Source organism: Doryrhamphus excisus, chromosome 1 (assembly GCF_030265055.1).
Source record: "Doryrhamphus excisus isolate RoL2022-K1 chromosome 1, RoL_Dexc_1.0, whole genome shotgun sequence".
In the NCBI taxonomy this organism is placed as follows: domain Eukaryota; kingdom Metazoa; phylum Chordata; class Actinopteri; order Syngnathiformes; family Syngnathidae; genus Doryrhamphus; species Doryrhamphus excisus.
In genome coordinates, this window is record NC_080466.1 from 9,263,021 (window position 1) to 9,290,789 (window position 27,769).

Genomic DNA, 27,769 nt, shown 5'->3' on the forward strand with positions numbered 1-27,769 from the left:
TGAGCAAGGTGGAAGGAATGATGAAAGTCCCCCACAATACGTCATGTCCACATCATTTATCAAGGGCTGTCATGTGTCTTATAAAGACATACACACAAGTCTGATGCTGTCACTAAAAGGTCACCACTGAGAGGGAAGACTGCCAACGAGTGAAGACTTTGTAAGTACAATCTGCTCTTAGTGTCTATTGCTCAGGGAAGAATCAGGGGTGAAAATCCATACAATTATGCTGCTTATCTTCGCGGGTATGCTGGAGCCATATATATATATATATACATATATATATATATACACACACACACAACTCATTCACAGTGAAAATTACCAAAATAATTACATTAAATTATGGAAATCAACTGTTTTTCCTGTAATTTAACAATATTTTTCTTGTAAATTACAAAAAAAATTAATGTGATAGTCTGACTTTAGACTTTTATGTTTTTTCTCATATGAATGAGAATTTTATAATAATAAAAATAATATAAAAAATGTAATATTTCTTTATTCAGATAAAAAAAATTACTTTTATTTTTGTCATAGTGTGATGTTACTTCACATATTTTTGATTTTTTCCCCTCATAATATTAAAACTTTAACAGGAGGTTCTTCCTCATAATATTCCTTTATTCACATACAATTCTGCCTTTTTTCTTAAAGTATTCTGACATTCTTCACATAATATTATGTTTTCTTATTATACTCTATTAAAACTTTTAAGCCTTTTCTTATATTTTTTCATTCACGTAAGCGTTCCATATTTTTCTTCTTGTAAAATTACAACTTTATTGTTGGAACTTTCTCCCTCATAATATTACAGCTTGACTCTTGTAACATTCGGCTTTTTTCTACTAACAATACATTATTCTCATTAGATGATTTTTTTTTTCCTGAGCATTTATGACCACGGTTTTCTTTTCATAACGTCACAACTTTATTCTCCTAAAATGTCCAGTACCTATAATACAATATTACTATGTTATTATCCTTTCATTTTGTGTTTTTCTTGTGAACTACATTGTCATGCTAAATTGTAAATTTAAATAAAATAATACCTGATTGAATAAACCCGATACCTGATTTTTATAGTGATAAAAATATTGTCAAATTCAAAGTTAATAAAAAATGACTGTTAAAAAGTGCTATTATTACTATAAAAAGTCATAAACGTGCAAGAATACATTTATAATGAGAAAATAACTATTATTTCATTTTTAATTAATTTATTATTATTAATAATACAATTATTCTTGTAAAATGGTGACTTTTTTCTCTTGATTTTAAAACTTCCCACTTTCATAACACAAGAACTTTATTATTATACATTTTTGTAATCATGTCCCACCAACTACTTTGCAGGTCACACACACACACACACACACACATACATATATATTTAATATATTTGAGGATTGAATTAGAAACATAATTTTTCTGTGCTGTCTGACTGATGCAGAAACATAGATAAAGGCTTTCTTTTTCCTTGTCTATCATCACATGCAGCTAGGCAGAATTCATAGGACTTATTTAACTGATTCATATGCCAATGAAGAAATTGGCAGAAAGCTAGCCACTCCCCTTTTGACATTGAATATATGAGTGCAGAGACAGGGTCAGAAAGTAGAAGAAACTGCTGCAAAAAAAGAGATATATACTATATATAGTACGTACACACACACCACAGTGAGCAGACGAATACTATGCCCTGTTGTAATAAGGTCTATGGTTATCATCACAATTTTGCTCCTTGCCATCACTGATGTCCAATTTAGTCCACATTTTTATGTTATGTTTTATGTCTTTTCTTCTAGTTGGGAGAGTTTTTCAAAAATGCTTGCGCTCGTCCTGCTGCAACTCATGATCATCGGTGAGCACCTTCTTCTCGTTCCTGCTCTCACAACATCTGATAAAATTACAAATGCATAACTGACTTTTGTTTGTTTTGTTATTGTCCAAAAGTATCAGCAAACGCCCAAACAACGGCCAAGAAGACAACTAATGCACCCACCATGGCCAATGCTGCCACTGCAAACAGCAAAAGCGCAACCAACAACGCTGCAACTGGCAACGCTGCGACCACAGCGGGCAATAAAGTGACAACGGGGAAAAGTGCAACAGGCAACAAAGTAACAACTGCTAAAAGTGCAACTGGGAACGCTGCAACCACAGCGGGTGCTAATGTGACGACTGCAGCCAATGTGACAACAAATTCAAACAACACAACGACAAGCGCCGCTACACACATGACATTGACAACTCACGGCTTGGTCATGTGCCACCTGGGCGTGGCGCTCCTTAAATATTACACAATTTAAAATCGAACATGAAGGTAATATAATTGGATTTAAATACAATGTGGTTAAAAGCCCCGTGTTGATAGGTTGAAACAAATATCTAGATGATACACTGTGTTTGAATATTGTAATAAAAAAGTGAATAGAAATAAAAAAATAATGTTTCGTCATAAACCTGGCATAGGCTTTGTTTCATTGTGGCGGCACGGCGGTCTAGTGGTTAGCGGGCATTTGTTTTTTGTTGGCCCGTATTATATATTCTAAAATATATAATTTACCAAAAAGAAACTATGAAAATTGGAAAAAAAAATGCAGGAATTTTACAAGAATAAAGTCAAAATATTAAGAGAAAAATGGCGGTCTAGTGGTTAGCGCGCAGACCTCACAGCTAGGAGACCAGGGTTCAATTCCACCCTCGGTCATCTCTGTGTGGAGTTTACATGTTCTCCCCGTGCATGCGTGGGTTTTCTCCGGGTACTCCGGTTTCCTCCCACATTCCAAAAACATGCTAGGTTAATTGGCGACTAGGTTAATCTGACGATCCATAGGTATGAATGTGAGTGTGAATGGTTGTTTGTCTATATGTGCCCTGTGATTGGCTGGCGACCAATCCAGGGTGTACCCCGCCTCTTGCCCGAAGACAGCTGGGATAGGCTCCAGCACCCCCACGACCCTTGTGAGGAAAAAGCGGTAGAAAATGAATGAATGAATGAATCAACAATACATTGTATACTCACCCAATGTGACAGCCATATTGTACTAAGCAGCCAGGACATTTCTGGTTCTACAATTACCATCGCCGTTTTCCTCTTTGTCACCGGTACCATTCTCTCTCACACACAGGGGAGACAAAATAACAAGTACTGGTTCAGGACATCAACAAATAATCTGCTACAATTACCTCACAGCATTGAGGGGCCGATGAAAAGTGCCATTTATTGGCTGAAAAACCTCCTGGCCTCAGCTCGGACACTGAAGAAGGGTCGTGGATGGGTCTTCCAGCATGGCAATGACTCAAAACATGCAAACAAGGCAACAAAGGAGTGGCTCAAAAAGAAGCACACTAGGAAATTGGACACCAATTCATTCTTAGCACTGCAACAACATTTATAAAAACAGCAAATGCTAATGTTCTCCCTCATATTCTTTTGTAAGAAAGTCCAGAATGGCATTTAGTTGCATTTGCCTTTCCCATACTGAGATGGCAGCGTTTGAATAGTCCTGGAGTGCCATGCGGTGTAGCAGAAAGAACGCATCAAATCAAGGACTCCAAGGTTTGGCAAGGGGAAGAATTGAGATTCAGACCGAGTTGCCAAGCGACAGCCTCAAAACAGTGAGGATTTTAAGGTATCTGTAAGAAGAGTGAATGAAAATACCACTGTGTATGCAAACAAGCATTTCTCCACCATGTACTACTATGCCACATTTTGCTTTGGGATCAAATACTTATTAATAAAATTTTTTAATGTTTTATTGATTTAATGTTACACTGTCTCTTTCCGCTACAATAAATCTAAAAATAAATTCTAGTCGACATAAGTTGCACTGACGCTATACTGCCACTTGATGGAGCCACACTTTATGCTCCCAATTAACGTAGACTTAAAAGTACTGAGTCAAAACACTGATTAGTCAAGCTAAGTTATTTGAAAGACATAAAAAGTAATCATTACTATGGCGAGTTCCGCAAGTGCACAATTCCAAAGAAAGGACTCAAACTTTTTCAAAACTTGGAAACTTTATTACAGACCAAGTCAGTCACATGCAGTTTTTCCTTGAAACAAATAACCATGAAATTAGGGGGGAAAAGGTGAAGAAAGAAAACATTGTATTATTATTTCTCTCAAAATAGCAATATACAAAAATAGAGCTTACAAATACTGTACAGTTATTATTACTCTTATCTCCAAAAATATTCTGCTGCAGAATTCTTAGTTGTACAATGTCTGCGGAAGTCCACAAACACAATTAGTGTTAACAAAAAAAAAAGGAAATACTTCTGTAAAGGTGGTTATACTGTATATATTTTCTTATCCAAGTGGGAGGGGCACAACAAAGCAGAGGAATAAATAACATAGACGTTGACGTGAGTGTCCTTGTCTTTAAATCATCAGTGGCGGTTATTTCTAATGACTTTAACACAAAAAGTCAAGTTGGGCATCGTGCACCGTCTGATGCCCCCGATAGCTTTTTTTTTAGATGCTGGAAGTATTTACACTGGCGCTGCATCACATTTACATATTCATGGCTCAAACAAGTTTATTTCTAAATTCTTTCCATTTTGATGAGGTTCACATTTCCATTGGCACTTAAGTTTGAAGGGGAGTTAGAACGTGACCTTTTTTGTGTTTACAATCAGACACTTGATGGGTAGCTTTAGCACGACTAATGTGAATACGTTACAGCGGTGATGCAAAGTAGCATGCTTTCACATTGAGGCATACATTCAAAGACGACAAGGTTTAAGACCTGACCTACAAATACTGGAAGTGCAGAAACACTAAAGTGTGTGTGACACAAAGACCAACAAGGGAAGAACATATAAGCATCGCAAAGACAAGCATTGTGTTGCTTATTTTGTTTTCAATGTGAAAAAAAAATGCTCAAAATGCCAAATCCTACTGTTGCACATTTCACAACAAGTTGGACCGGAAGACGATTACATCTTGTTCAATACCTTATGAGTGCAACCTACTTTTAGACGTAATCATTTCCATCTCGCAATCAGAGGGTTTGCAATGTACACTTGACTTGTTTTGGGTCCGTTTTCAGCAATTTATTCAATTACAGTAGAACCGCCAAAGTACAATGCTGCAAAAGTGATGTGTCATTTGGCAGGCGCGCCTTAATTAACAATAGCAGTACCTATAAAACACCACTAGGTGAGTAGTTACACTTGATCTTAGTTGCAGTGGCAAACCTTTCTTTCCATTTGTATGGCAATACAAAATAAGGTTTAAAAAAGGTTTTATAATGGTAACAGTTTGACTGTAATTCAAATGTACTACTAGCATGATAACCCGCCTCTTCCTGCTTTGAGTACATAGGCCACATATCACACACATATGCAAAAACTAGTTGTGTTTGTTGTCAGCTAACAACAGCAATTTGGCAAATTTTATTAAACGCATATAGCCTGTGGTCACAACCACAAGACGGCGTTTGTGTACGTGAACGCGCTACAGACATGTACGTGTACGCGAGACAGCGGTGTGTAACAGCCATGAAGCCATTTGTTTTATTTGGTCTTCAAAAGGTAATTTGAAGCGAGTCGCATGCAAGTCACATCAACATTTTAAAAATTAGACGACCTCTGTAGTCAACCAGAAACGCAAAACAGATTGTTTTCAAATTTGGAGGTTCATTATATAAACATGGGCAATATATTAAACATGGGAAAATAATGAGCTTTTTAGCCATTTCATTGAAATGTAATTTCAGAAACGAGAAGATGTTGCCATGTGCACATACAGTAAAGAGTGTTAAATCACAATATTTAAAAAATGTACCAGTACAGTATCTTTCCGGTTACAGAAAAACTTTAACAAATACACCTTTTTGTGTGTTTGGTTTCATATTTTTTACAGATTGTGAACTGAATTTTTTTTTTCTTGCCAAACGATGTTTGTCTTGCATTCATCAGTGTGGAGTAATATTTTCTAAGTGGCTGCTCACGTAACTGGCCAGCACTTTTTAGTGAGAGCAGCCAACAGCCAGGGACAAAAAAACAAAACAAAAAGCAGGGCTCAGAGGTTCAAACAAAAAGTACCGTAGAAAAGCGAGCGAGAGGCGAAAGCTCCAGAATGCTGGAACCCTAAAAAAGGAACGAGCCTCTGTGTGATATGTGTGTGTGTGTGTGAGAATGGAACTGCTGCTTCATTATAACCAGTGAACGCTGACTCTAGCAGAGGGCTCTGTATTGCTTGATGCAGGTTAAAGAGGTAGAGTCTTAGCCAATATAGCATTAACTCACACCTTGGGTGCACATGTACCAAAGTCATCTACTATGAATGAAAAACTAAATGGCATTTTTAGTGGCTGTGGATTCATTCAGAATGTTTTTACAGCAGGTCATGTGATTTGACAATGGGTCATTGCTTTTTCTTTGTTTTTTTAAGCCTCAGGTAATCTTTTATACTGGTTTAAATATTCACATTATATCAACTTGGAACTCTAAATGATGTTTTCATGTTCATGAGTTCAATAAAACAGCTCCTTTATTTTACATAAAGTCCTTCAGCGCTTTGAGTGCCTTGGAGCACCATTCATACTTCAATGAAAACATACCGTATTTCCTCAAAGAGTGGCTTCCGCTCGAACAGACGCCATGCTCCAATTAATCACAGAGTACCTTGTCCACTTGAGTGAATAAACGCAGCACCTCAAACAGACAAAAAAAGCCCAACAAGTGGTTAAGCAATAGGTGTCTTTACCACACATTAAAACATATCTCTTCCAGAGCAGACATGGCATCTGTAAAGCTGAAGGATTTGATTTCTATTGAAAAGAACAAATAAAAAGGCTCCTTATCCTGAATAAATTCCTGATACCCTCAGAAAATAAAGTGCCTCCACCACTGTATGAGGAATTCCGGTTGTTTTTTGTAACTATTGTGTGGATTGGCTATCATTCTAATCCTGCCCAACAGATGGTGCTTCATATGAAGCTTGCTGTGGGTCATGCAGTCACATTTAAATTGAGTTCAAGTCCCCGAGAAGAGGACTTTCCTTCAAAACATGTTATTTTTGTCCCTTTCATGTCCCATCGTAGTTGTCAATGTTTAGCAATTCAAAATGAAAACAGAAGTGACTTGATGTTGAAGACGGATGTAATACCTAATGACAAAATATAAAACATACTTTGCTACCACAATTGCAAGCAATTAAGTTTTAACGTCTTGTAAAGTGCTTGTTAAAATACAAAAAAATAAAACATAAAAAAAATAAAATATAAAATACTTTAGTGTATTGTAGCTCTTGAATGTTTTGTTTTTCTTCTTCTTGCTCTTCATCTGGTGTCCCCAAAAAGGTGTTTTGGTTGTGAGAAAATTACCAACCGTGTGTGTTGTTGGGTGGGTGGAAAATCACATCAACTTTCCTTCCATGTCCATGAAGAAAAAGAAAAGTGAGTCCAGTTTCAGCGGATGAAAAAAAATCCTTTTTATGAGCCGGTGTAAAAGATAAGAGATGTTGGCTCACAATGTTTGTGGCGAGTCACAACAAAGTGTACCTGTACAGCTGACAGTGTTCATGTACAGTATGTGTGTGTGTAAAATGTCACCGTCATGTTGACTTTCAGTCAACTAGACCAAGTTCTCAATTCCAGGCAAAGGCTGCTGGATTGGCACAGGCGCTTCCGTGGTACCGGCCTGCTGGGCCAGCTGTAAGACAGGCATGTTGCATAGCGGGCACACCTTCCTCACCTCCAGCCACTTAATGAGACACCTGTCACAGGAAGAGATGGAACCACTGAAATACAGCATGATCGTTAGCAGGTGAATGAGTACACAGTGCGGGGGCAGATGCAGACCTCCACCAGGGCGTGTAACGGACATCAGGCAGTGGTCACCACATTTCTAGTACTGTAATTTGGGGAGTCACGAGACATCGAAGTCACGAGACGATGTGATGCACGAGAGGTGTGTGAGAATGATGATGAATGATGAAGTGTAAAAATAAGTTAACAATTAAGAAGGATTCCGCATGAAGTTGACCCTCCCTGTTTAAACAAATTGTACATATTTATGACCTAAATTAAGCATTTACAAGCATGAAAATGGCTGAACAAACAAAAATAAAAATAATAGGCATTCAAAACGTCATTTGCTTCTTTTTTTTTCCAACGCTCTTGTTTTTTTGTGAGAGAAGCACCAAGAGGTGATGATGCAACTCTAGAATAAAAGACGGCATGTTTGATGTAATTTTAAGCAGAAAAAAAAAAAAAACAAACCCGACCACGAGCTGGCAGAAGGGCATTTTATAAGAACATGTCCTGCACCTCTCCCATTGAAATGCACCTGACAGCAACCAGGAAGTGAAAAGGTACTTGGACTTCAAGTCGCAGGCCACCCAAAACTGATACCAAACCTGTGTGGTTTGGTTGCAATGTACTGTAAAAAACAACAGCGAGTCATTCAGTCGATTGTGATGTTTTGACCTAACCCTGGTTTGAAAAATGTCTGGGATTGAATGAGTTAATAAAGCCACTGAAGTGCCATCGTGAGTCTCTCCTGAACCACAAACACCAGCAGTAGAGTAGTAGGTGTCAGTAACATTACATTGATGAGACAATAGCCACCAGGAAGTTCACTGTTATCTTACTTATGGCTCAGATGGCTTATTTTTCAATTATTATGTCATGGTAATGGTTTTATTTCGTTTGAACATGCATCAGATTACAATTGAGTGCATCACATAATCAGTTCACAGTTCCACATGTCCAAAAGGAGTAGGAAGAAGCAAAGCTTATTAAATCCTACCCCTTTATCTGGTACTTTTACATTCAGTAACTGTTACATTTGTTCACTTCCTGCCCTTCTAATATAATTGAAGATTTTTTTTTTTAATTTTTTTAAAGTATAAATTTATTTATTTATTTTTGTCACGTAGCAAAGTATGAGGTGATATGACCATACAATGACATAATGGGTACTATAGTAAGTGTCAATATAGTGATATATATAGCACATCATGACTGGTTCAAGACTCTTCATCCTTGTATTTAGCAAACATCAACTGCTTGTATTGTTTCTTGAATTGGCTCATCGTTGTACATTGTTTGAGGTCCTTACTCAATCCATTCCATAGTTTGATTCCACATACTGAAATGCTATGGCTTTTTAACGAAGTCCTACATATAAGTGTTTCAAATTTAGTTCTTCCCTGAGATCATATTTCTCCTCTCTTGTAGAGAAGTATTGGATGACATTTTTAGGTAATTGGTTATTTTTAGCCTTATGCATTATTTTAGCTGTTTGAAGATTCACTATATCAGCAACTTTAAGTATTTGTGATTTTAGAAATAAGGAGTTAGTATGTTCTCTGTAGGCGGCATTATGAATTATCCTTACTGACCTTTTTTGCAAATAATACCAGCTTTAAGTCTTTTGTGACTTTAGCGATATCATTGATGTACAAGTTGGGATGTATATTGGGTAATACAAGTGTAATTGTGACTATAGGACTGTTATTTCATGTCCAGAGGGCTACACAGGGCTCGACAATAACGGTGTGCCGATGGCCCGGGGCAAGTTAAAACAAAATTCGGGCAAGTAAATCCAATCAGTGATATTCCCGTCGGGCAAGTGTACTTTGGAATGCCATACTGCCAAGAGTTTTTTTTAAAGCGGTTCTTGTTGGGTGTTGGTAAAACACGGACTGAGTAATTCCGGTGGTAATTTGCAAAGCAATCCTTGCAAATCTTGAAATGGACCAATCAGAATCGTTTATTTAGACCGCGGTCCGTAATCCACAGTCCGCGTTTTACCCACACCCGTTGTTCGCGATCAACCAATCAGCGATCGTTTGACTACGAAAACATCCGTCATGGCGGCGCTGCCAACATCGTCTAATTCTGAAGGAAACAGCAAAAAGTGATGAAGCAGTGCCTCCTAAACAAGTATTTTATTAGCGGCAGCAAATCAAATGATGGCACAGGTGAGTGAATCACATTGCTGTGACAATTTGAAGTGGTCACAATGAAACACCACCCATTAGATCCAATACCAAGTGCTGATTTTGCACAAGCTACAAAATCTAGCGCTTCCATTTCTCTGTGGATTTTTCTCACCTTTGCTTCACAAATTATTGTTTGACCATTGAGCATTTTTTTCTGGATTAAAAACACTTTACTAGTACACAAATGTGTCTATTCAATAATGTTTCATTGTGGTGCACAACTTATAAATATCACTGCTTACTACGACTACCATGTGTAAAGTATTATTTATTTCATTATTTTATTTATTTGAGATTCTCATGTGATGCCACAAAAAATTACATGATATCATTATGGCAGTCTTTTCATTTTACATGGGGCAAGTTCGGGCAAGTAGTTCTCACCTTAAGGATTCCCTATGGGCAAGTCATTTTGGTTTTTAATGTAGAGCCCTGCTACAATCATGGTACAAACCATATTTAGAAGGTCAAAGAAGTTTTCTATGCTGTAACAACAAAATATTACTTCACAAAAATTGCCATCCAGTTTGGAACCAATTCACTGGGATAAACGAGGGACGTATTTCATTTCCAAGTTTGCAGTGCAACATGCTTGTTGTAACCCCCCTTTAGCTGCTAAGCTTGGGGTCTATTTGGAATGTTGGGTTCTCTTGCTACCCTTGCAAACAAGAGTTTTTAGTGTGAGCGGTGATCCCTCTAGCACCAAGTGGGGAGAAAACTAGGCCAAGGAAAGTGTCATGCAGATATAAACAACTCAGTTGAAAGGGGCCAGAGTGCAGTGTGTGCATGTGTGTGTTTGTTAAAGTGCATGTGTGGGGGGGTCATGCTGCCTTAAACAAATCATGCCATCCTAGGCAGTTATTCATTATACATGTATTTTTGCCAGTTATAGTTTGAGACAGTAATTGACCTGTTTGTTTATTCCTTGCGATCATGCACCCACTGTGTTGATTTTAGAATATTATTTAGCTTTATTCCGGAACTGTATAGCTCCAAGTGTCCTTCCCTGTGTGTGTGTGTGTGTGTCCATGAAAAATCAACAAAGCCTTGTACTTACTTTCTATGAAATGCATGTTTGCACGGACAAATCCCCAACTCGTCTTTCTGTTTGAACTCCTCCAAGCAGACCGCACATATCTGCAAGAGAGCAGGAGGTGACTTAAGACACTTTATTTTCCCGAAGACATTAAAAAGCTTAACACCCTACCGTTTGGAATACTTGTGTGTGTGTGTGTGGCTGGATAAAATAATACAGTTGGAAAGAAACCTCCCGAAGGATGGAGTCTCACAATGGGCACATGGTTTGTTAATTGAGTGAAGTTGCTGCCGCTTCTACATTGGAGTTTGAGGGACTGAAATATTTTCAGACAACAAAAACAGTCTTGCAAGTTGTCTGTCACCTCGTCTGGAACTGCATATACTGTGAAATCACGAGCCCCTACTTGTTATAAATGAGTATCTGTTGCAGATCATTTTGCCGAATACAATTATGAAACAAGTACATTTCATCATTATCCATATTTATGTTCAAACAAAATGCTCATTATGTATTCACTCTTCACACGATATGACTGGCCAGTCACACAAAGTGACTGTCTCTCCCGACACTGACTCTGCAAGCGGCAGTCACAGAGCTTTCAGCTGCTCTGCTCCCCAACTCTGGAACTCATTGCCACCAGACCTCCGTAACTCTGCCACCCTTCCCATTTTCAAGTCTAAACTCAAAACCCATCTGTTCAAACTTGCCTATTCCCTTTAACAGCTTCACATGGTCCCCCCTCCCCCTATTTATTGTATGCTCTTATTTATTGTTTGTTGTCTTTTATCTTGTATTTTATATTGGTGTTTTTATCTCCTGTACAGCGACCTTGGGTGTCCTGAAAGGCGCTTTTAAATAAAATGTATTATTACTTATTATAAAGTGACTTGGTAAACTTGTCCCGAAATGTACATGGGCGTGTATGCAGGCTTGTGTTAAATCAGTCACTTATGCATCAGCGGTAGCATGAGCGCTATTTTCCTTGAAATGTATTTTTGTCTTTTTTCCATGAAGTCATCATAAAAGTGGCATGTTATTTACAATATAAGGATTTTTTAATTTTCAGTTAGCAGTACACAGACTATGGTAACATTAACCAATTGACTGCTGCTTTAAGAATAGAATAAGGGAGTCTTGGTAGATGATTGTTATGTAACAGGATGCTGTTCAAATAAGACAGAGCCAAAGTACACAAAGATCCTTACAAGGTTTGTTTGGAGCACCACCTAAATGGTCAGCTTTACTACCATATATCTTGGCATGAATTCTTAATATGGAGCAGTGATCCAGGCTCACTGGCCATATCACAGCATTATACAAAATAATGTTAAAAAAATCTATTTTTTCATTATCATTGGAATTATCATTCCAGGAAAAAATGCAGAGATTACGGCTCAGTTTACTCCTGTTTTCAGGATTCTCCCACAATTCTTCACACAAAACGAGGTTACTTGTGCGTGCGTGCGTTATTGTGCAAGTGAAATAAAGGTTGCAGTATCTGTTGCTGAGGTGACTCATATGACACTGTCAAATTCTTCTTTGTGTTTGTGAAATCATAAACAAGAAAAGCCTGAAGCTTGTAGTGAAAGTTGGAAAAAAAGGTGATTATATTTATCCATAATGCCAATCTGCAGCTGAATAACAGGTCCTTATGGGGCGGGAGTTTGGGCTGTTTTGAATATACGCTGCTCAAAAAGATTAAATGAGGCAACGCCCTTCTTTCCCAAAGGAGCCCCCTTACAATTTCATTTACTGGTATCTACTAAACAGTCTTGACACTTTTGACACTCGTGCTGCTCATTTTGGCCTGTGTCTTGTCAACATTAGGCTTTTTGATTTATGTGTGAACTAGTGCAAATGACATCACTGCAGTGTTGTGCAATTCAAATGTGAAACTTTCAGGGCAAAGATTTTTTTTAAAATTTTAGTCATTTTCAAACACAACCAGCCAGTACATTTGAAAAAAGCTATGAACACAACATATACCGCAGCTAGATTAAACCATTTTAGTAGTCCAATGCAGTTGCCGGGTTACATTACAGAATGTCCTTTCCACAAAATAGTACTCTTATTGTTGCAGAGAACATCAATGACAATATCATTAAGTGAAAGGAACAGAACAAGAAAGATGAAAGCTTACCTCATGCAAATTTAACTCTTTGACCTTTTCCTTCTGAATGACCTGTAAGGCGTACCAGATAATAATAAACATTAATCACTGTGACACTGTCATGTCCGTCAATAAACCTAAAAATGCTCAAAAGTAGGGGTGTAGTTCAATGGTCATCTATTTGATGATTTGATTCGGATGAGTATGGTTCAACTATCAATCTCATTGTCTAATCGAGCTGCTGTTCTGGGTGTGGGCTATAGATAGCAATGATTACAGCATGGAAATTACACAAATCAAGATTTGACCATAAAATGAGCCGAAGAAAGTGAAGTGCAACTTGTCGTGTGATATAAGATGGCACTAAAAACAATCAACACCGTATCATTTAAAACACGTATGGCTGTTACACTAACTTCCTTTCATATCACAACTGTACAAAGAAATTAGGCCACTAACTGAGTTTTTGCAAGTTATTATTTTTTCAAGTCATGTTGTTCCTGTTTTATCCCTAGTAATATGCTGGAAAAAAATAAAACAACATCCTGTCAATGCTAACACATGAGTGTATCTTATCTTATTTCTGAATATGATCGCTTATTTTATTTTGTCTAATTTATTGGGTAATACAAGTGTAAAGGTAACTATAGGGGTGTTATTTCATGTCTACAGGGCTCTAATAAAAGTAAAAAACATATTTAGAAGGTCATAAACAGGTTTTCTCTGCTGTAATTACAAAAATATTCAATTTGTTAATACTGAATGCTATTTTGCTGAAATTTACATACTTTGGCTGTTTTCTGGAACCAATTAGCTGTGATAAACATATGCCTGCAATATTAAAAAAATAAACAAAGCAAAACTACAGCTCCACTCCACCATGTTCTTACTTGTTTGTATGCATAGAGCTCTTTGTGTGCCTGGTGCCGTAACCTGGGGAGACAGAAAGACAAAGCATCTGGCCGATTAGTAAGTGACCACCACATTCACCACGTTATTACAAAAGCATTCAGACATCCCCAGGAAAAGTACAGAAGAAGAGACTTGGATGCTCATTCCCTGTCCAATACTTGCCTCGTGACACTCAATGTGTTGTTGTGACACTGGATGATGGTGAATTATTAAGGCAATCAGTAACATCACAATGGTACATTTTGTCCGAGATCACGAAAGGATAAGCAGCGCAGACACTTCCGGTTGTTTGTGTTGGTTTTGTACTGCATCACTGCGTTTGTGACCATGAGACTCAGCTGTGAATTAGTGGAACTGGATTAACCAATTACAGATTAAGTGAAACTATAACTGTTTGAAAATGCATTTCAGGCAAAAGCACAAATAGCATTCCTATATATATACAGACAGCATTGGTCTTTAGGTAAAATAATAAACACACTGTAGTTGTTTGCAAAATAAAACAAAAAACCCAATGATGTAGCCATACATAAACATTGTCAAGTGAAATCAGCTGATTTAGGAGAGAACAGGTCATCTACGCTATGATAGTGACAACAAACATGGAGGACAAGGGGGGAAGAATGAGTGAGAGAGATAGGAGAAATTCATAGGTTTGTAAGATTTACCTCCATTACAAGTAACCTTAACCTCTCGCAGCAGAGTGAGAGGGATCTGTAAAACAAGCAGCACAGTCTAGGAGATAAACTGACATTAAAAAAAAAAACAAACAAAAAAGGGTCAGCAGGTAAAGATGCAGAGACTCCCAAGCACCAGTGTCAAGGGTGCATGGTTGATAGTCTTTCAACTTGAACTGTACTGCTTGGTAAATGGCTATATGCATTGTTATGAACTTTTCTAGACAAAAAACACGTTTGGCAGTACTTCAGAGGTTTGATACTTGTGTAACATAAACTTAATAAAATATATGTGTTGTAAAATATTGGTGCAAATGTAACACTGAGTATTGCCTGAGCTGTTGCAAAGATACTAACTTTATGCTACCACCGGGGGCAGTGTTGTGCAGTGTTCATTGAAACAAACACACTTTGATACGTCAGAATTCTGGAGAGAAGAACAATGTGTTAAATCTCCAAAACAACCATAACGCAATGTCCAATATTGCGTTTAAAAAGGGGTAATTTATCAAAATTATGGCTACATTAGGTTGTACTAGTAGTGTATAAATAATAATAAAATATATCAGTGATACTGTACATAACCATTGTTCAATGCATCTGTACAGGGCCAGTAACTTTGGGAGACTGCATCTTTAGATGCCTTAAACAGAGCGAAAATGCTCTTCTTTTGGTGGTGGTAAAAAAATAAAAATAAACAATTGCTTTGTGAGTCAGTTAAATTAAAAAGTCTGTTTGTTCGGTCATATATTTTTTCATTGTCCATTTTTGTTTCATTTATTTCTTCAAATCCCGTCTCGTTCTTATTGACCCAATCTTGTGCCGATAAGAGCCTGCATTTTACTCAGTTTCGGATCAGAAAGGAAATTAGCTGTATCACACATTGCTACATCGTATGCTTGACACCCCGCCTGACCAAGTTCTAGAAATAGTATCAGTGGAGTAGAGCCATGTATGTAAAGTGAAGTGAATAAGGGGCACAAGTTAAGGCTAGCTTATTTGATGCAAAGTGCCATGATTATCATAATCTATTAAAACATTTTGAGTGTTAACTATAGATGTTACTTTCTATTCTGGTTATCTTATCACCATTGAAACACACTTCTCCAACCTGTGCTGTTGAGCTGTTGTTGCAGCCTTGTGATTAAACTATAGGCAGAACACCATTTTGAACAATGAACACATGTAAACATACAGTTTACACATGACCTTTACTAACGTGATTCTGCTCTTTGGTAATAGCTATTATGAGATGTTGGATTCATTTGAAGCAAGAGGACTGCACACTTTTCAATGACTTTTATTCAACTTGTTACACCACTACAATCTAGATCACAATGGATCCCTCCAACAAAAACTAACAGTGCCATGTTAAATGTTGCAATATTTGTGGAGGTGGCTGACCTTGCGGTTGCTAAGGTTGTCTGCTTTGCAATATGTGCTCGTCTACGAATACCTTAAGTGAGTTTTGTCATTGTGAGTCATTGTGCTGGGTGTAATTAGACCCCTGAGTATGCAGTGCGCTTGTACAGTCCAATACTATAATAAGACAACTTATGCTGCAATATAATTCCAGATATAATTTGGAAAGAGCAAAATAAAGAAGGGAGAAAGCCCAATATGAGAGATTTAGCCACAGAATGAGGCATGTTGCTGTGACAAATCATTGCTTCTGTTGATCAAACGCTAAAAGGTATAATTGTGCTTACCTTATTAAGTAGCAGCAGAAGAGGAGACTGAGGATGAAGACAAAGATAGCCGTCCCAAACACAACAATGTAGATATTAAGGGGCAGGTTCTGGAACCCTATATTTGGCATCCTGAAACTGTAGTGTGGAAAATCAGAGCTCATGGATATTCTGGAAAAGATAGAGAGAAATGACATGAATCAGACAGGTGGCGATGGAGAGACTGCCCCAAAAGTGACACAGGAACAAGCCAAAAGTGAATATGGAACTGAAAGAAAGGTCAGTCGTGTTAGTTTATCTTCACTTTCAGTATGATAAAGAATTGTCTCAACAAGATACATTATTTGAGCACTTGAAAACCCTTTTACTTTCAATTTGGGGAAAAAACACATACACTGAATGCATTATGTAAGCATCACTTTTAGAGTATTTTAAACCTGAAATGATCTTCAACAGGTAAAGCAATTGTCAATGCAACAAAAAATGAAAAAATGTCACAAAAAGATGCAATATCAAATTGTAGTTCAAATCAACCAGCTGTGGTGCAAAACAACAGCTGTGTCAACAGAACAGCAAGTGAATAGAATTACACTAAATTTGCCATTAGACCTTAAATATCTGAACATGTTTGTCAGTGTTCAGTGCAGTGCGGTTTAATTTCAATGAATGACACAACAGGTAAGAATATATGATTAATGCATAAATGCCACCACACATTGTAATTCAAAAATGTTATCCAGGACAACAGACAAGGGTTTTTTGGTTCAGAGGGTCTTTTATCAAAAGGGACATGACTGGACATGTCTATGCCTACTGAGGGAAAGAGTATACAGGCTCCTTGTGGAAACATCTGGAGCCCCCCTCCCTGTTGGGGGGGCGGGTGTGCATTTTTCTGACCTATAAATGTAGTTAGAATGTTGTATTCTCGTGTTAAATGATGCCAAAGTTTCAGATAATGAGGTTTTGGAAAGTTAGCCATGAAAGAGGTTTGGGGTGGCTCAAAACGCTCGGTTTCCAAAGGCGTGGTAAAACTGCCCCTTTATGATTTCATACTGTTTTGGCACTCTTTATTCACTCTTTAGAAAGGCTACATGCCAAAAACAGACCTTCACACATTTTGAGAGGGGTGCCATTACATCCTCATTTTGTTTAACTAAGCGAAAAAGGGCAAAACTTTAAATAAATACTTAACCCCGGAAACATGCATGACAGTTAATCATTCTGTAGGTCAGCCGAAAAAGAATGTTTACAAAAAGTCCACTGCTATGCCACCAACCTACATAGTTCCGGTTGTCCAAACAAACAGTCAGGCGCTCTGCAGTTATACAACAGGCAAAAAACAACATTACATTCCCGGCGTGACTCAGATGGTAATGGGGACCAATGCCTTTGATAAGATATTGAAATTTAGTGAGCATTCTACATGACAAAGTTTATAAAAGTGACCAAACCAGCAACCCCACAGCACAGTGCAACTGTAGGAAATCATGGGTGACCAGGCTGAGGATGACAGCTTTGAAAAAGTAGTTGTCATTGTCAGGGTAGACGTGCAAGGCCTTTTTCCATTTTATATTATGAGGGTGCAACTCCAAAGCCCGGTGGTATCAAACTACATCATATCAGAGCATCTAGAACTCTGACCATCTAGCAGTAAACAACCCATATGCCTGCTTTTAGGTCAAAATGTCAATGACAAATCTACTGCAAACATAGCAAAAATTATGGGAACTGTGAGTTCAAATGAACTGGGTTCAACAGATGAGTTGACATATAAAACACGTGATATATACTCCATTGTGCTGCATAGGCCTGTCATGATATTGGATGTATTGATTTATCTAATTTAAGAAAAACAGGTTGGTAATTATGAGCCTTCGATAAATTGACATACAAGTGTATGCGCTTCTGCGCCATCTGTTTGTTCACTCTGCATGTGTCTGTGCAATGGCTCGATATGAAATGAACACAGAAGAGAGTGAGCATCTTCTTAGCTCTTAAGCCTCTTTGTGCCAGTAGTGGGGCTACACGAGTGCTAGCAGTTAGCAATCAGACGCACATATGAATCAGGGCACAAAATAGATAGTTTGTTTCAGTTTCAGTGCGGCTGTGCAGCTCAGCCTTCATCCCGACAGTCAATACTTATTGAGGCTTTTGATCGGTAGAGTAAATATTAAACAAAACAGCGCAAAATGGTGTGCGTTCATAGTGTGGTCCAGCTTGTAATACGAAAAAAGCGGTGATGTATACAATTTGTAATGTAGCGTTGTAGCGTAGTTGGCTAATATTCTGCATTATACGTTGGTAGTGTATTGTCTGTTTTTATCCACCTATTGTGTTGCTGTGTGTGCGTGTAGTTCTTTTGACACCAGGAGTAGGAATTGTGTATGACATGGTGACATATACTGTATTTTCCGGACTATAAGTCACACTTTTTTTCATAGGTTGGCTGTTCCTGCGACTTATAAATGAAAAAAATCTCTATGTTCCATAAACACTGGACACCTTTTCTGTTCATGTTTATTTTTTGTGTAGCTGAATAACCATTGTGTTAGCATAACATATCTTACACCTATTCAGCCAGTTCTCCATTCTTTTATTATTAGAACTTGCCTTCCAAGAGGGCGTAATGTCTATTTTGGTCAAGTAGTTTATAAAAAAAAATTACCCGCAAAAAATGTGACTTATGTATGTTTTTTTTCTACCTAATTATGCATTTTTGGCCTTGTGCGACTTATACTCTGGAGCGACATAGTCCAGAAAATACGGTATTATATATTATCATATATTCGCCATGGAAGCTGCGATCTAGTTGGGCGAAAACAGTGCCTTTGACTAGCAATAGTGGCAAGGAGAATTCAGATCCTAGAGACCCGTTGAGACCCGTTGCTTCCGTTGTTAAAGTCTCTTGGTTTTGAACACACATCCGTGAACAGCACCTGCGATACAAGGGCAGGGTTGATAGAAATGACAGACACTAATTTTACACAACTAAACCGATGCAAGGTTCTTGCCAACCTGAAACAAACTAAACAAGATATAGCATGACTTTAATTTGATGGCATTAAAATGTCATTTTTTTTCTACTACCACTTCCCCATTGTTTGTACCACCATCTAGTTGTCTCACTCCATGGCCAAACTTTATTACATAACCAGAAACACTTTGCTTTCACATCACATTCACTGGAAATAAGCAAGAGTGGGCACATCCAACTCTCACAATCATCATGCACTCCCACCCTCTTCCTGTGACATGAGTCAACAAATAGAAGACACACAGAAAGTCTTGATCTCTGCCAGACAATTTACATTGTCATAAACAGCTCAGCCTCTTCCACTAAGTGTCTAAATATAGAAGCAGGGGTTTGACTTACTGGAGAAACAAACTTGATGATGGGCAACCCAAGACCAACCCTTTCCTGACTAATTGTGTAACTAACTGTAACGTTAAAGACCTCAGCACAATGAAGTCATCACTCTCCCGTCAACAAACTTCCTTAGAAACCCTCGAGACGGCAATCATGAACAACAATGACTGAGACACTTACTTCAGACTATGAAGACCTCAGTCTGGACCTACGGTATTTCAAACAAACAGAATCGGGAACTGCACACAAAGGTCATCTGAATGAGTCATTTTCCAAAACCCTAAACATAGATATGTATGAATACTTGGTGTTATTTATTAACTACCCCTCAAAAGACTGCAACCCATATCATTACATTCAGAAGTAGTAGCCCCAAGTAGAAGTGGAAATTTCCACTAGCAGCCACAAACTCCATGAGATTTCCACATCTGAAACCTAATATGCTCAAGGGCTGGCCCAAAGACCAGGGCCTCAGAGGCACAGCAAGAAATAGTCTGTCCAACTGACATGGTCACACTGGTCACTCTTGATGTAGAATGGTGCAATACAATGACAATACATTTACAAAAGCCGTACAGTTCAACCAGTATTTTATGGAAAAATCAACAAACAAATTGCTATCCATAACTAATGCATGTGTGTGTGTTACATGTGACGCCTGTTTACGTACTCAAAACAGAACAAAGCGCCTTTAACTTCCTTTTATGCTTTGTAATGTGTGAATACCTGATATTGATGACTTTGAATCCAAAAATCCAAAAGAACAGCCTATTTGACTTTAAACAAAACAGGAGTATTGCATATAGAAAATACCCAATATTTAAAACATATTTTTAAAAAGGTTTTTAGGTCTCATTTAAAACCTCTACAGTCCTGAATTGGTCAGAGGGGGCATTCCACAGCTTTGGAACTCGGTTGCCCATAGTGAAGAGCTTGGTTTTGGAGACTTGAAGGGTGTTTTTGGTTGTAGACGAGAGGGTGCAATAGGTGGGGTGTGGAGTTCTTTAAGGTATTGGGGGGCATGTCGGTGAACACGCTGATGGGTAGGGTTGCAACGATTATTCGGAAAATTCAAATACCTCGATTAGAAAAATAGACGAGGATTCGCTTACATCACCTATGCAGAGAATGAAGCGTGTGTTTGAAGACGCGGAAAGGGGCGAGGAAAAGCAGCCACACAACAAAAGAGAAGGAATACACTCTGTCAATCTGTCTGTAAAAAACAGACAGAAATGGTTGCTAATCCCTGAACTGAACTATTGAATTAACTTTTATTCAGATTTAAATTCAGGGAACTCTCAACCTATTGTTCATCATGACCATTACATGACTATGAAAAATATTAATAAATCTCTACGACTATACAGCAATTCCACAACTTTATAGATGTCTTTATATGTCAAAGATGACATATTAAGGGACATATTGCATTATTATGATATATTATCATTATCATGGTGACCCAATCTCATGTATTATGTCGTATTGTGAGTTGGGTGTGATACCCTCAATATACAGATTTATATTTTTACTATTAAACTATTTAACAAATGTTCTGTACAGTTGATTTGTTTACTTTCGTTGCACACAAACAAATCAATTTAATATTCAGGAACTCATGTGGTTATTGTGGGGGGAATCTTGAGTACCAACAAATGCTGAAGAGTTCACCGCTCATTCAAACAGAAACACACAATGCTTTAAATAGAACAGATTGTAGCTCATTGTAGCTTATGTATGAAATCTGCAAGTGTATTGAAAAAAAGTAGCATCTGCTGAAGAGAAGCCTGCCAAGGTTGCAATAGGACCATCACTATGAAAAAAAAAAGTATAACCTTTTCTAAATTTGGTGTTTTGCGCACCCAGCTCCTCACCCCCCCAAAAATGAAGCCCACCATTCCAGTGTGGCCTCCTATAGTAATACAAGCTGACACAAACTAGAGGAGCTGACACACACAGCTGTCTGTGAGCACTCCCAGTCAGTGCTTTTTTTTTCCTACATTTTTGTAGTAGTCCCCATAAATCATTACCTTGTATGTGGCTTGTTCAATGTATTAGTGATAATGGTGTGTGGGTTGTATGTGTCCTGAATTCAGTTAGTTCTGGGGTTATTTGCTCCTGCACAAGGAAGAAATAAACAAATACTTTAACATAGCCAGTCTTTGACAGACTTTTAATAACATACTAAAAGGGCCCAATTTAGTACCACACTACACTGATAATATCATCATGGTTCGTGAAGGAACTTGAACTGAACTAAACTAAATTGGTAGACAAGGCAGAAACTGCATGAGTCAAGACTAGGGAGGACTATTGGGCAACATCATGTGTACAATGTGAATGTTTCCTTGGATATATTGCAATAGTAAGGGAAAGTGTAAGTGTGTACCATACAGTATGAGTCAAGGAATGACATTGCTACATGCCAAATGCAAGGTTAAGTTAAGATCTGCTTGGCTAGTTTTTGATATGTATCATTTAATTTCAAATGAAAACTTGGGCTGTCATAGATTGCATTTCATGAATTATGTTTTTTTTGTGTGTGTAATGATGCATCCCCTTCTCTGTTATCACGGCAGATGGAGGCGCAGTGTAGCATCCACACACAGTCACAAAGTCTGACACTTGAATCATTTTATTCTGACATGAATAAATCAACCGCAGTGCAATTCCAAAACCATATACTGTATGTATCTCCAATTGAATTGAACTTAAAAGACATGGGGTCTTTGAAAGCAACTCCTAATTGCTCATAATAATAACGTTAAAGTGTGATTGAAATGTTTAAATAAAGAAAGTGTAAATACATTTACACATGTGTGCTATCTTTTAGCTTGATTTAAATTCTCAGTTAATTTGGAGCTGTTAGTACAAATATATATCATTATCTCCTGTCATTTACTGTCTTTCTTTCAATAAAACACAGTACAAAGGGGCAAATTACAGACGTAATGATGATTACTGATAATCATAATGATGATTAATCATGATTTATTTGAAGACTGTGATTAACCCGATTAACAATTGCAATCATTTGACGGCCTTGGTCGAAACATATTTGCTCAACATTGCACAGTGGTACAACTTCAGAGTTACCTGTATCGTTAAAATAAGAACTATCGTCGCTGTAGGAACTAATAATAAATTAATTTTGCCACTGACATAACTGACGTTACCTTGGCAGGTTTGAAAATTGTGTTTTGCTTTATTTTTCTCAAGCTGCTGCACCTCCCCTGCCCCTCCCCTGAACTTCTCATACTTTAAAAACCCCTGCTCTAAAATCCTATTATCATTGTACCGTTGCTACTGTATTTGGTTGTTTGAAAGAAATCTGATTAAAATAGTAATATTGATCATTATTTAATATTGGTTGTTGTTCTAAATGAATGACGGAGGCACAATATCGTCCCCACACAGAATCCAACACTCTTTTATAACCGTATATAAATTTCCAACTGTATTCTGACCTGGACGCATTAACAGCAGTGCAATTCCAATGCCATCTATGCATCACCACCTCAGAAACATGTCTCTAGTCCTCCTTGGAACGACACTTCCTCATTGTCACCAGATAGCGAGGTGCATTCAGGGACACTCCGAACATCACAGCGTCTTTATTATGCATGTATGGGTGGTCTACATAAACAAAAGACAAAGCAAATCAATAAGTTGATATTCTTATCACTTACTCGTAACTCCTACTGTGAAAGTCAGTATGATGCATTTAAGTAAGTTTAGAAATCCCAGAAAATACATGTATGTACATTCAATGTGATTTGAACTGAAATTAAGTGGTGTCTTTGAATGCAACACCTTATTTGTAACCCCTTAAATAGTAAAATAATAATACAAGTTTTGAAGTGTTTTCATTTTCAGCCTACAAAACGCCATTGTCGTGTAAACAAACAGCCAAAATTACACGTTTTTTTTAAAACAAGCTTTCTTTTAAAACGTGTGTGATAAATGGCCACTAAATCTTGTTAAGCAATTATAGACAAATATGCTTCACCCAGCGATACACTGATTGCTATTATCGGTCAGTGCCTGGCACTTTACAGAAACCTTCTACATACCAGAGCAAACATTTGCAGTGGTCTGTTAGAAACAGAGTGTGCGCCAAGGAACAGCAGCACCTTACTGAGACACTATGTTGCACCTACATGATCCCTTACAAAAACAAACTTGTTTGGATAAATCACTGCAAAATGTAAGAGGAAAGATTGAATTGAAATGGTGCAAAGGACCCTTGGAGAGAGACTCATTAATGTTATTATGACAATCAAGACAGGTTCCATGGCAAGAAATGGTGTCCACAGTTCCACTATACGTTTCACCACAGAGCACCAACCCTGAGTGCAACATAAAAAAATTATGTAATAGTAACTTGATATTGGATTCATGTTATGATGTGGTACACAAATGAGCAGCTGTGAAATGCTCATGGGGCATGTGTACAGTTATGTAATATTGTGTCTAGTCAACCTCCATCCACAAACCTCACAAGGTCTACAAGCTTAAGCAGTCGTGTCTTTACCACAGAAATGTGTTTTAAACTACAGGAGGTGAATCTATATTTTGCAGCAATATACATAATCTGGTGACCGGACCAGGGTGTCAGCTGGGATAGGCTCCAGTTTATCTGTGACTCCATTGAGGAAAAGCGGTATTGAAAATGAAGTGGTGGCTCAAAATGACATGGGTGAAGTGATGAAGTGATGAAATAACAAGTCATGCTTCCTTGTTATTTGTCATGTCTGACAATCTAACAAGATTCAATCCAACATTCTTAAGGGCGTACTCACACTAGGCCATCTGTACCTTGCTGGACTTGAGGCGTGATTAGCCCACCCACTCCTGGCCTCCCCCTGCCTGTGCTCACACTGAGCTTTCTTGCTTATCCTATAACTTATACACAGCAGCCGGGGGGCGTAGTACCAAATTCGGAGCCTGCATACATAAGCTTCGTCATGCTTGGAGCCGTGTACACCACAACATTTTTGCCTTCACACTGCTGTATTACCACAATTTCCCTGACTTTGTGGATTTTTTACAGTCTGAATTCAAGTTGTTTTGGAGGCTGTCATTGATTACTTGCCAGAGCAGCGATCACATTAATTGAATGGCATGTCTAGGTCACGCACACAAACGTAGTCGCAGGAGAGCAATCATCAGGGGTTGGATTATTTTGAGTCGTTGTATTTAATTTCTATTATGTGTCGGTTATTATTAAGAACTTGTGTGGAGCAATCGCATTACATTCATTCTATGACGCAGAGTGCATGTAATTGTGCCATGCCTTGGCCCACCTATCGCAATCGTGACGGAGGAGGGAAACTGTCATTCTAGGCCACGGATCAGTCTTCTCACACTAGCCAAAGATGCATTGTTTTGGAAGTACAACTGGTTGAGTGTGAGCATTCTCTAAAAGATAATATGTTTATCAGCAGCCGAGTGGTTAGCGTGCAGGCCACACAGCTAGGAGACTGGAGTTCAATTCCACCCTCGGCCATCTCTGTATGGAGTTTGCATGTTCTCCCCGTGCATGCGTGGGTTTTCTCTGTGTACTCCGGCTTCTCCCCACATTCCAAAAACATGCTAGGTTAATTGGTGACTCCAGATTGTCCATAGGTCTGAATGTGAGTGTGAATGGTTGTTTGTGCTCCGTGATCGGCTGGGATAGGCTCCAGCACCCCCACGACCCTCGTGAGGATAAGCGATAGAAAATGAATGAATTAATGTTTATCAGCGAAGTTGTATAATGAAACTGTTTATTTTCCAAGTAGTAGTACACAGTAGTAGTACACAGAGAAATGCCCTTGTGGTCCGTCTAGCAGTACAGCAGTCAGTGCTGTGCAGTCGGGGCCTGGCTCCAAATACAAGAAGCAGTGACCTACATTGAAAACTTCAATTCTAGTATTAGTTCCAGTATAAATGTATCCAGTAGTGTATGTGGATGGTAATTTTTTTTGTCCAATCAGGTTTTAGCTTGGTGATTTTATAGTTCTTTTTTTCATATCATAAAGTAGCCAGTAGCCTTCCCCTGTGTTAAGCAGGCAACTCCAATGCTACATCTCCCACAGCTACATGATCATCTGAAATGATATTGTGTCATGTTTTATGTGTTTTTTTTTAATAAACCTTTGTTAATAGACTTCAGTGTGTGCATCAGTATTATTTATTTAAACATTTTGAGTACATTCAACTACACCATGATAGTAATGATAATTGTGATATTAAATTTACATAAAGTTATCTCTATACACAGAGCCAGCCCAAGGCATAAGCAAATTAAGCACCTGCTTAGGGCACCGTGACCACTAGGTGGCCCCCAAAGTAATTATTTTTTTCCGTGTGTGAGGGCCCCAAAATCAAATTTTGCTGATGGCCCCATGGAGGCTTGGGCCTGCCCTACATATACACTTCTACATTGTGACTCCGACTCCATCTGTTCATCTTAAATTCCTATTCATAAATGGTGAAAACAAGCAGAATACATATATGAGGCATATTGAATAGAGCAGGGAATGGTTCTGGAGCTGAATCTAATCTAATAATCACAACAGTCACTTTTATTGCAAATGTTGATCCGACTATTATATAGGCGTTATCAATGACTCGTGGTTTTTCGCCATTCATTGGTGGTACCGCAACGTAAACCCCATGAAAAGCAGGGATCTGCTGTCCACTCTTTACACTCTGCACAAACAACAACTGCTGCCAGTGACAGCTCCAGCACACATAATACATACACAATGCAGTATATGTTCCACATTACATGATCCGCCTGACACATATTTACACATGGGTCCTCACTGTCAGTGTCCTGTAGTGTTTTTGATTACCCATGATAGCAATGACCCAAGGAGGAACAAGATGTTGAACAACACAGTTGACATTTGACCATACAATCCCCCTTAGACATAAACATTACCCACAGTGAGGCGTATGTCAAGGTAAGCTTGGCATCTTTAATTAGCAGCAAAGTGTGACATAGTCCTGATGTAACCTCTCGAAAGTGACGTGAGAGCCCCCTGGGCGTAGGCTCGCTAGCTAGCTTAAAAGCCCTGTGTGGTCAGAAAGCACACTAAAGGCATGTTTGTCCACAATTTAACACAAGGACGCATTTATAAACACTATTTAAATTAAAGTGTGAAGCACATGTTTTCTGTTCATTTTTAAAGGTGGCTAGCATCGCTGCTCGTTGCCAAGTGATGTTAGCTAGCGAGTAGTAATACTAATGTAAGTGGATGGGAGAGAAGGCGCGTCTACTCACCACAGCGAGCAAATCCAAGCTAGCTGCTATCTTCCTTTTTGCCGATTACTTCACGGTCCTCTATAAACGGGAAACTGTCCCAGCACCGCAGGATGGAAAACTGACACACATTAAAATGTTCTTAATTAATATTGACGTAGCCCACCGCCGTGACGAGGGGACTTCATAGCACATACGTGGTGTTGTGACGGTGAATCAACCAGCCCAGAGGTCTCGATATGGGTCCGAGTAGGAGAGGCGACACTCCAAAAACGCGTGGAAGTGCTTCCTTAAATTACTGGGAGGCGAATGGTAGGCGGTGCTGACGATCAGCACGTTCCACACGTAAACGTCTTTGTGCACGACCACCACAAGCGGCTCGATCCAGACACCCTTGCTCCCAGCAGGCCAGCAGACACGTACACAGTGAAGCTGTAGGGTCGTGTGCGTGGTGAGTGATGCCAGCACTCGAGAACGAGGAAGGAGAAGCACTGTAAAAAAAAAAAAAAAAGTGGACGAGCCTATTAGTGATTGAGGACGCACTCCAACTGGGCAGTCTGAACCGATCTCCTCCCTGTCCCTGTCTCCTACTTGACCGCACTGTGGGTGCTTTATAGTTTTACTGTGTCAGCACTTCATCATACAAGACTGATGATGATTGAGGGAGGTTAGGGTCCATTCCTTCAACTTTCTTCTGGGCATCCCGGTCATGTCTTTACACAGATTTATCCTTCAGGTCTGGCATCCCTTCCGTTTT

General features: G+C 38.5%; 1 protein-coding gene and 1 long non-coding RNA gene across 3 annotated transcripts; one reads left to right on the top strand and one right to left on the bottom strand.

Annotated features, from left to right (window-relative positions):
• Positions 1–94: 94 nt before the first annotated feature.
• Positions 95–2,465, top strand: LOC131134910 (uncharacterized). Its single transcript, XR_009131491.1, has 3 exons — positions 95–160; positions 1,809–1,864; positions 1,957–2,465. It is a non-coding gene; the product is annotated as an uncharacterized LOC131134910 (long non-coding RNA).
• Positions 2,466–4,010: 1,545 nt separating this feature from the next.
• On the bottom strand, positions 4,011–27,535 carry rnf24 (ring finger protein 24). Of its 2 annotated transcripts, XM_058067488.1 has the most exons (7): positions 27,210–27,535; positions 27,034–27,133; positions 16,415–16,564; positions 14,007–14,049; positions 13,147–13,188; positions 11,025–11,104; positions 4,011–7,735 (listed from the first exon to the last, which is right to left on the bottom strand). In XM_058067488.1, the coding sequence occupies exons 3-7, from the start codon at positions 16,555–16,557 to the stop codon at positions 7,594–7,596; spliced, it is 450 nt and encodes a 149-aa protein (XP_057923471.1). In that variant the 5' UTR covers positions 16,558–16,564; positions 27,034–27,133; positions 27,210–27,535; the 3' UTR covers positions 4,011–7,593. The 2 variants fall into 2 exon arrangements, with proteins under 2 accessions (XP_057923471.1, XP_057923463.1); XM_058067480.1 differs by having other exon boundaries at positions 27,034–27,535.
• Between the last annotated feature and the right edge of the window lie 234 nt (positions 27,536–27,769).

Bases quoted from the DNA above. Each gene is read 5' to 3' on its own strand.
- rnf24 (XM_058067488.1), bottom strand. From the start codon at position 16,557: ATGAGCTCTGATTTTCCACACTACAGTTTCAGGATGCCAAATATAGGG. The intron at 14,050-16,414 runs GTAAGCACAATT...CTGTCTCCCCAG, and splicing joins TTCTGCTGCTACTTAATAAG to GTTACGGCACCAGGCACACA. The intron at 13,189-14,006 runs GTAAGAACATGG...TACGCCTTACAG, and splicing joins AGCTCTATGCATACAAACAA to GTCATTCAGAAGGAAAAGGT.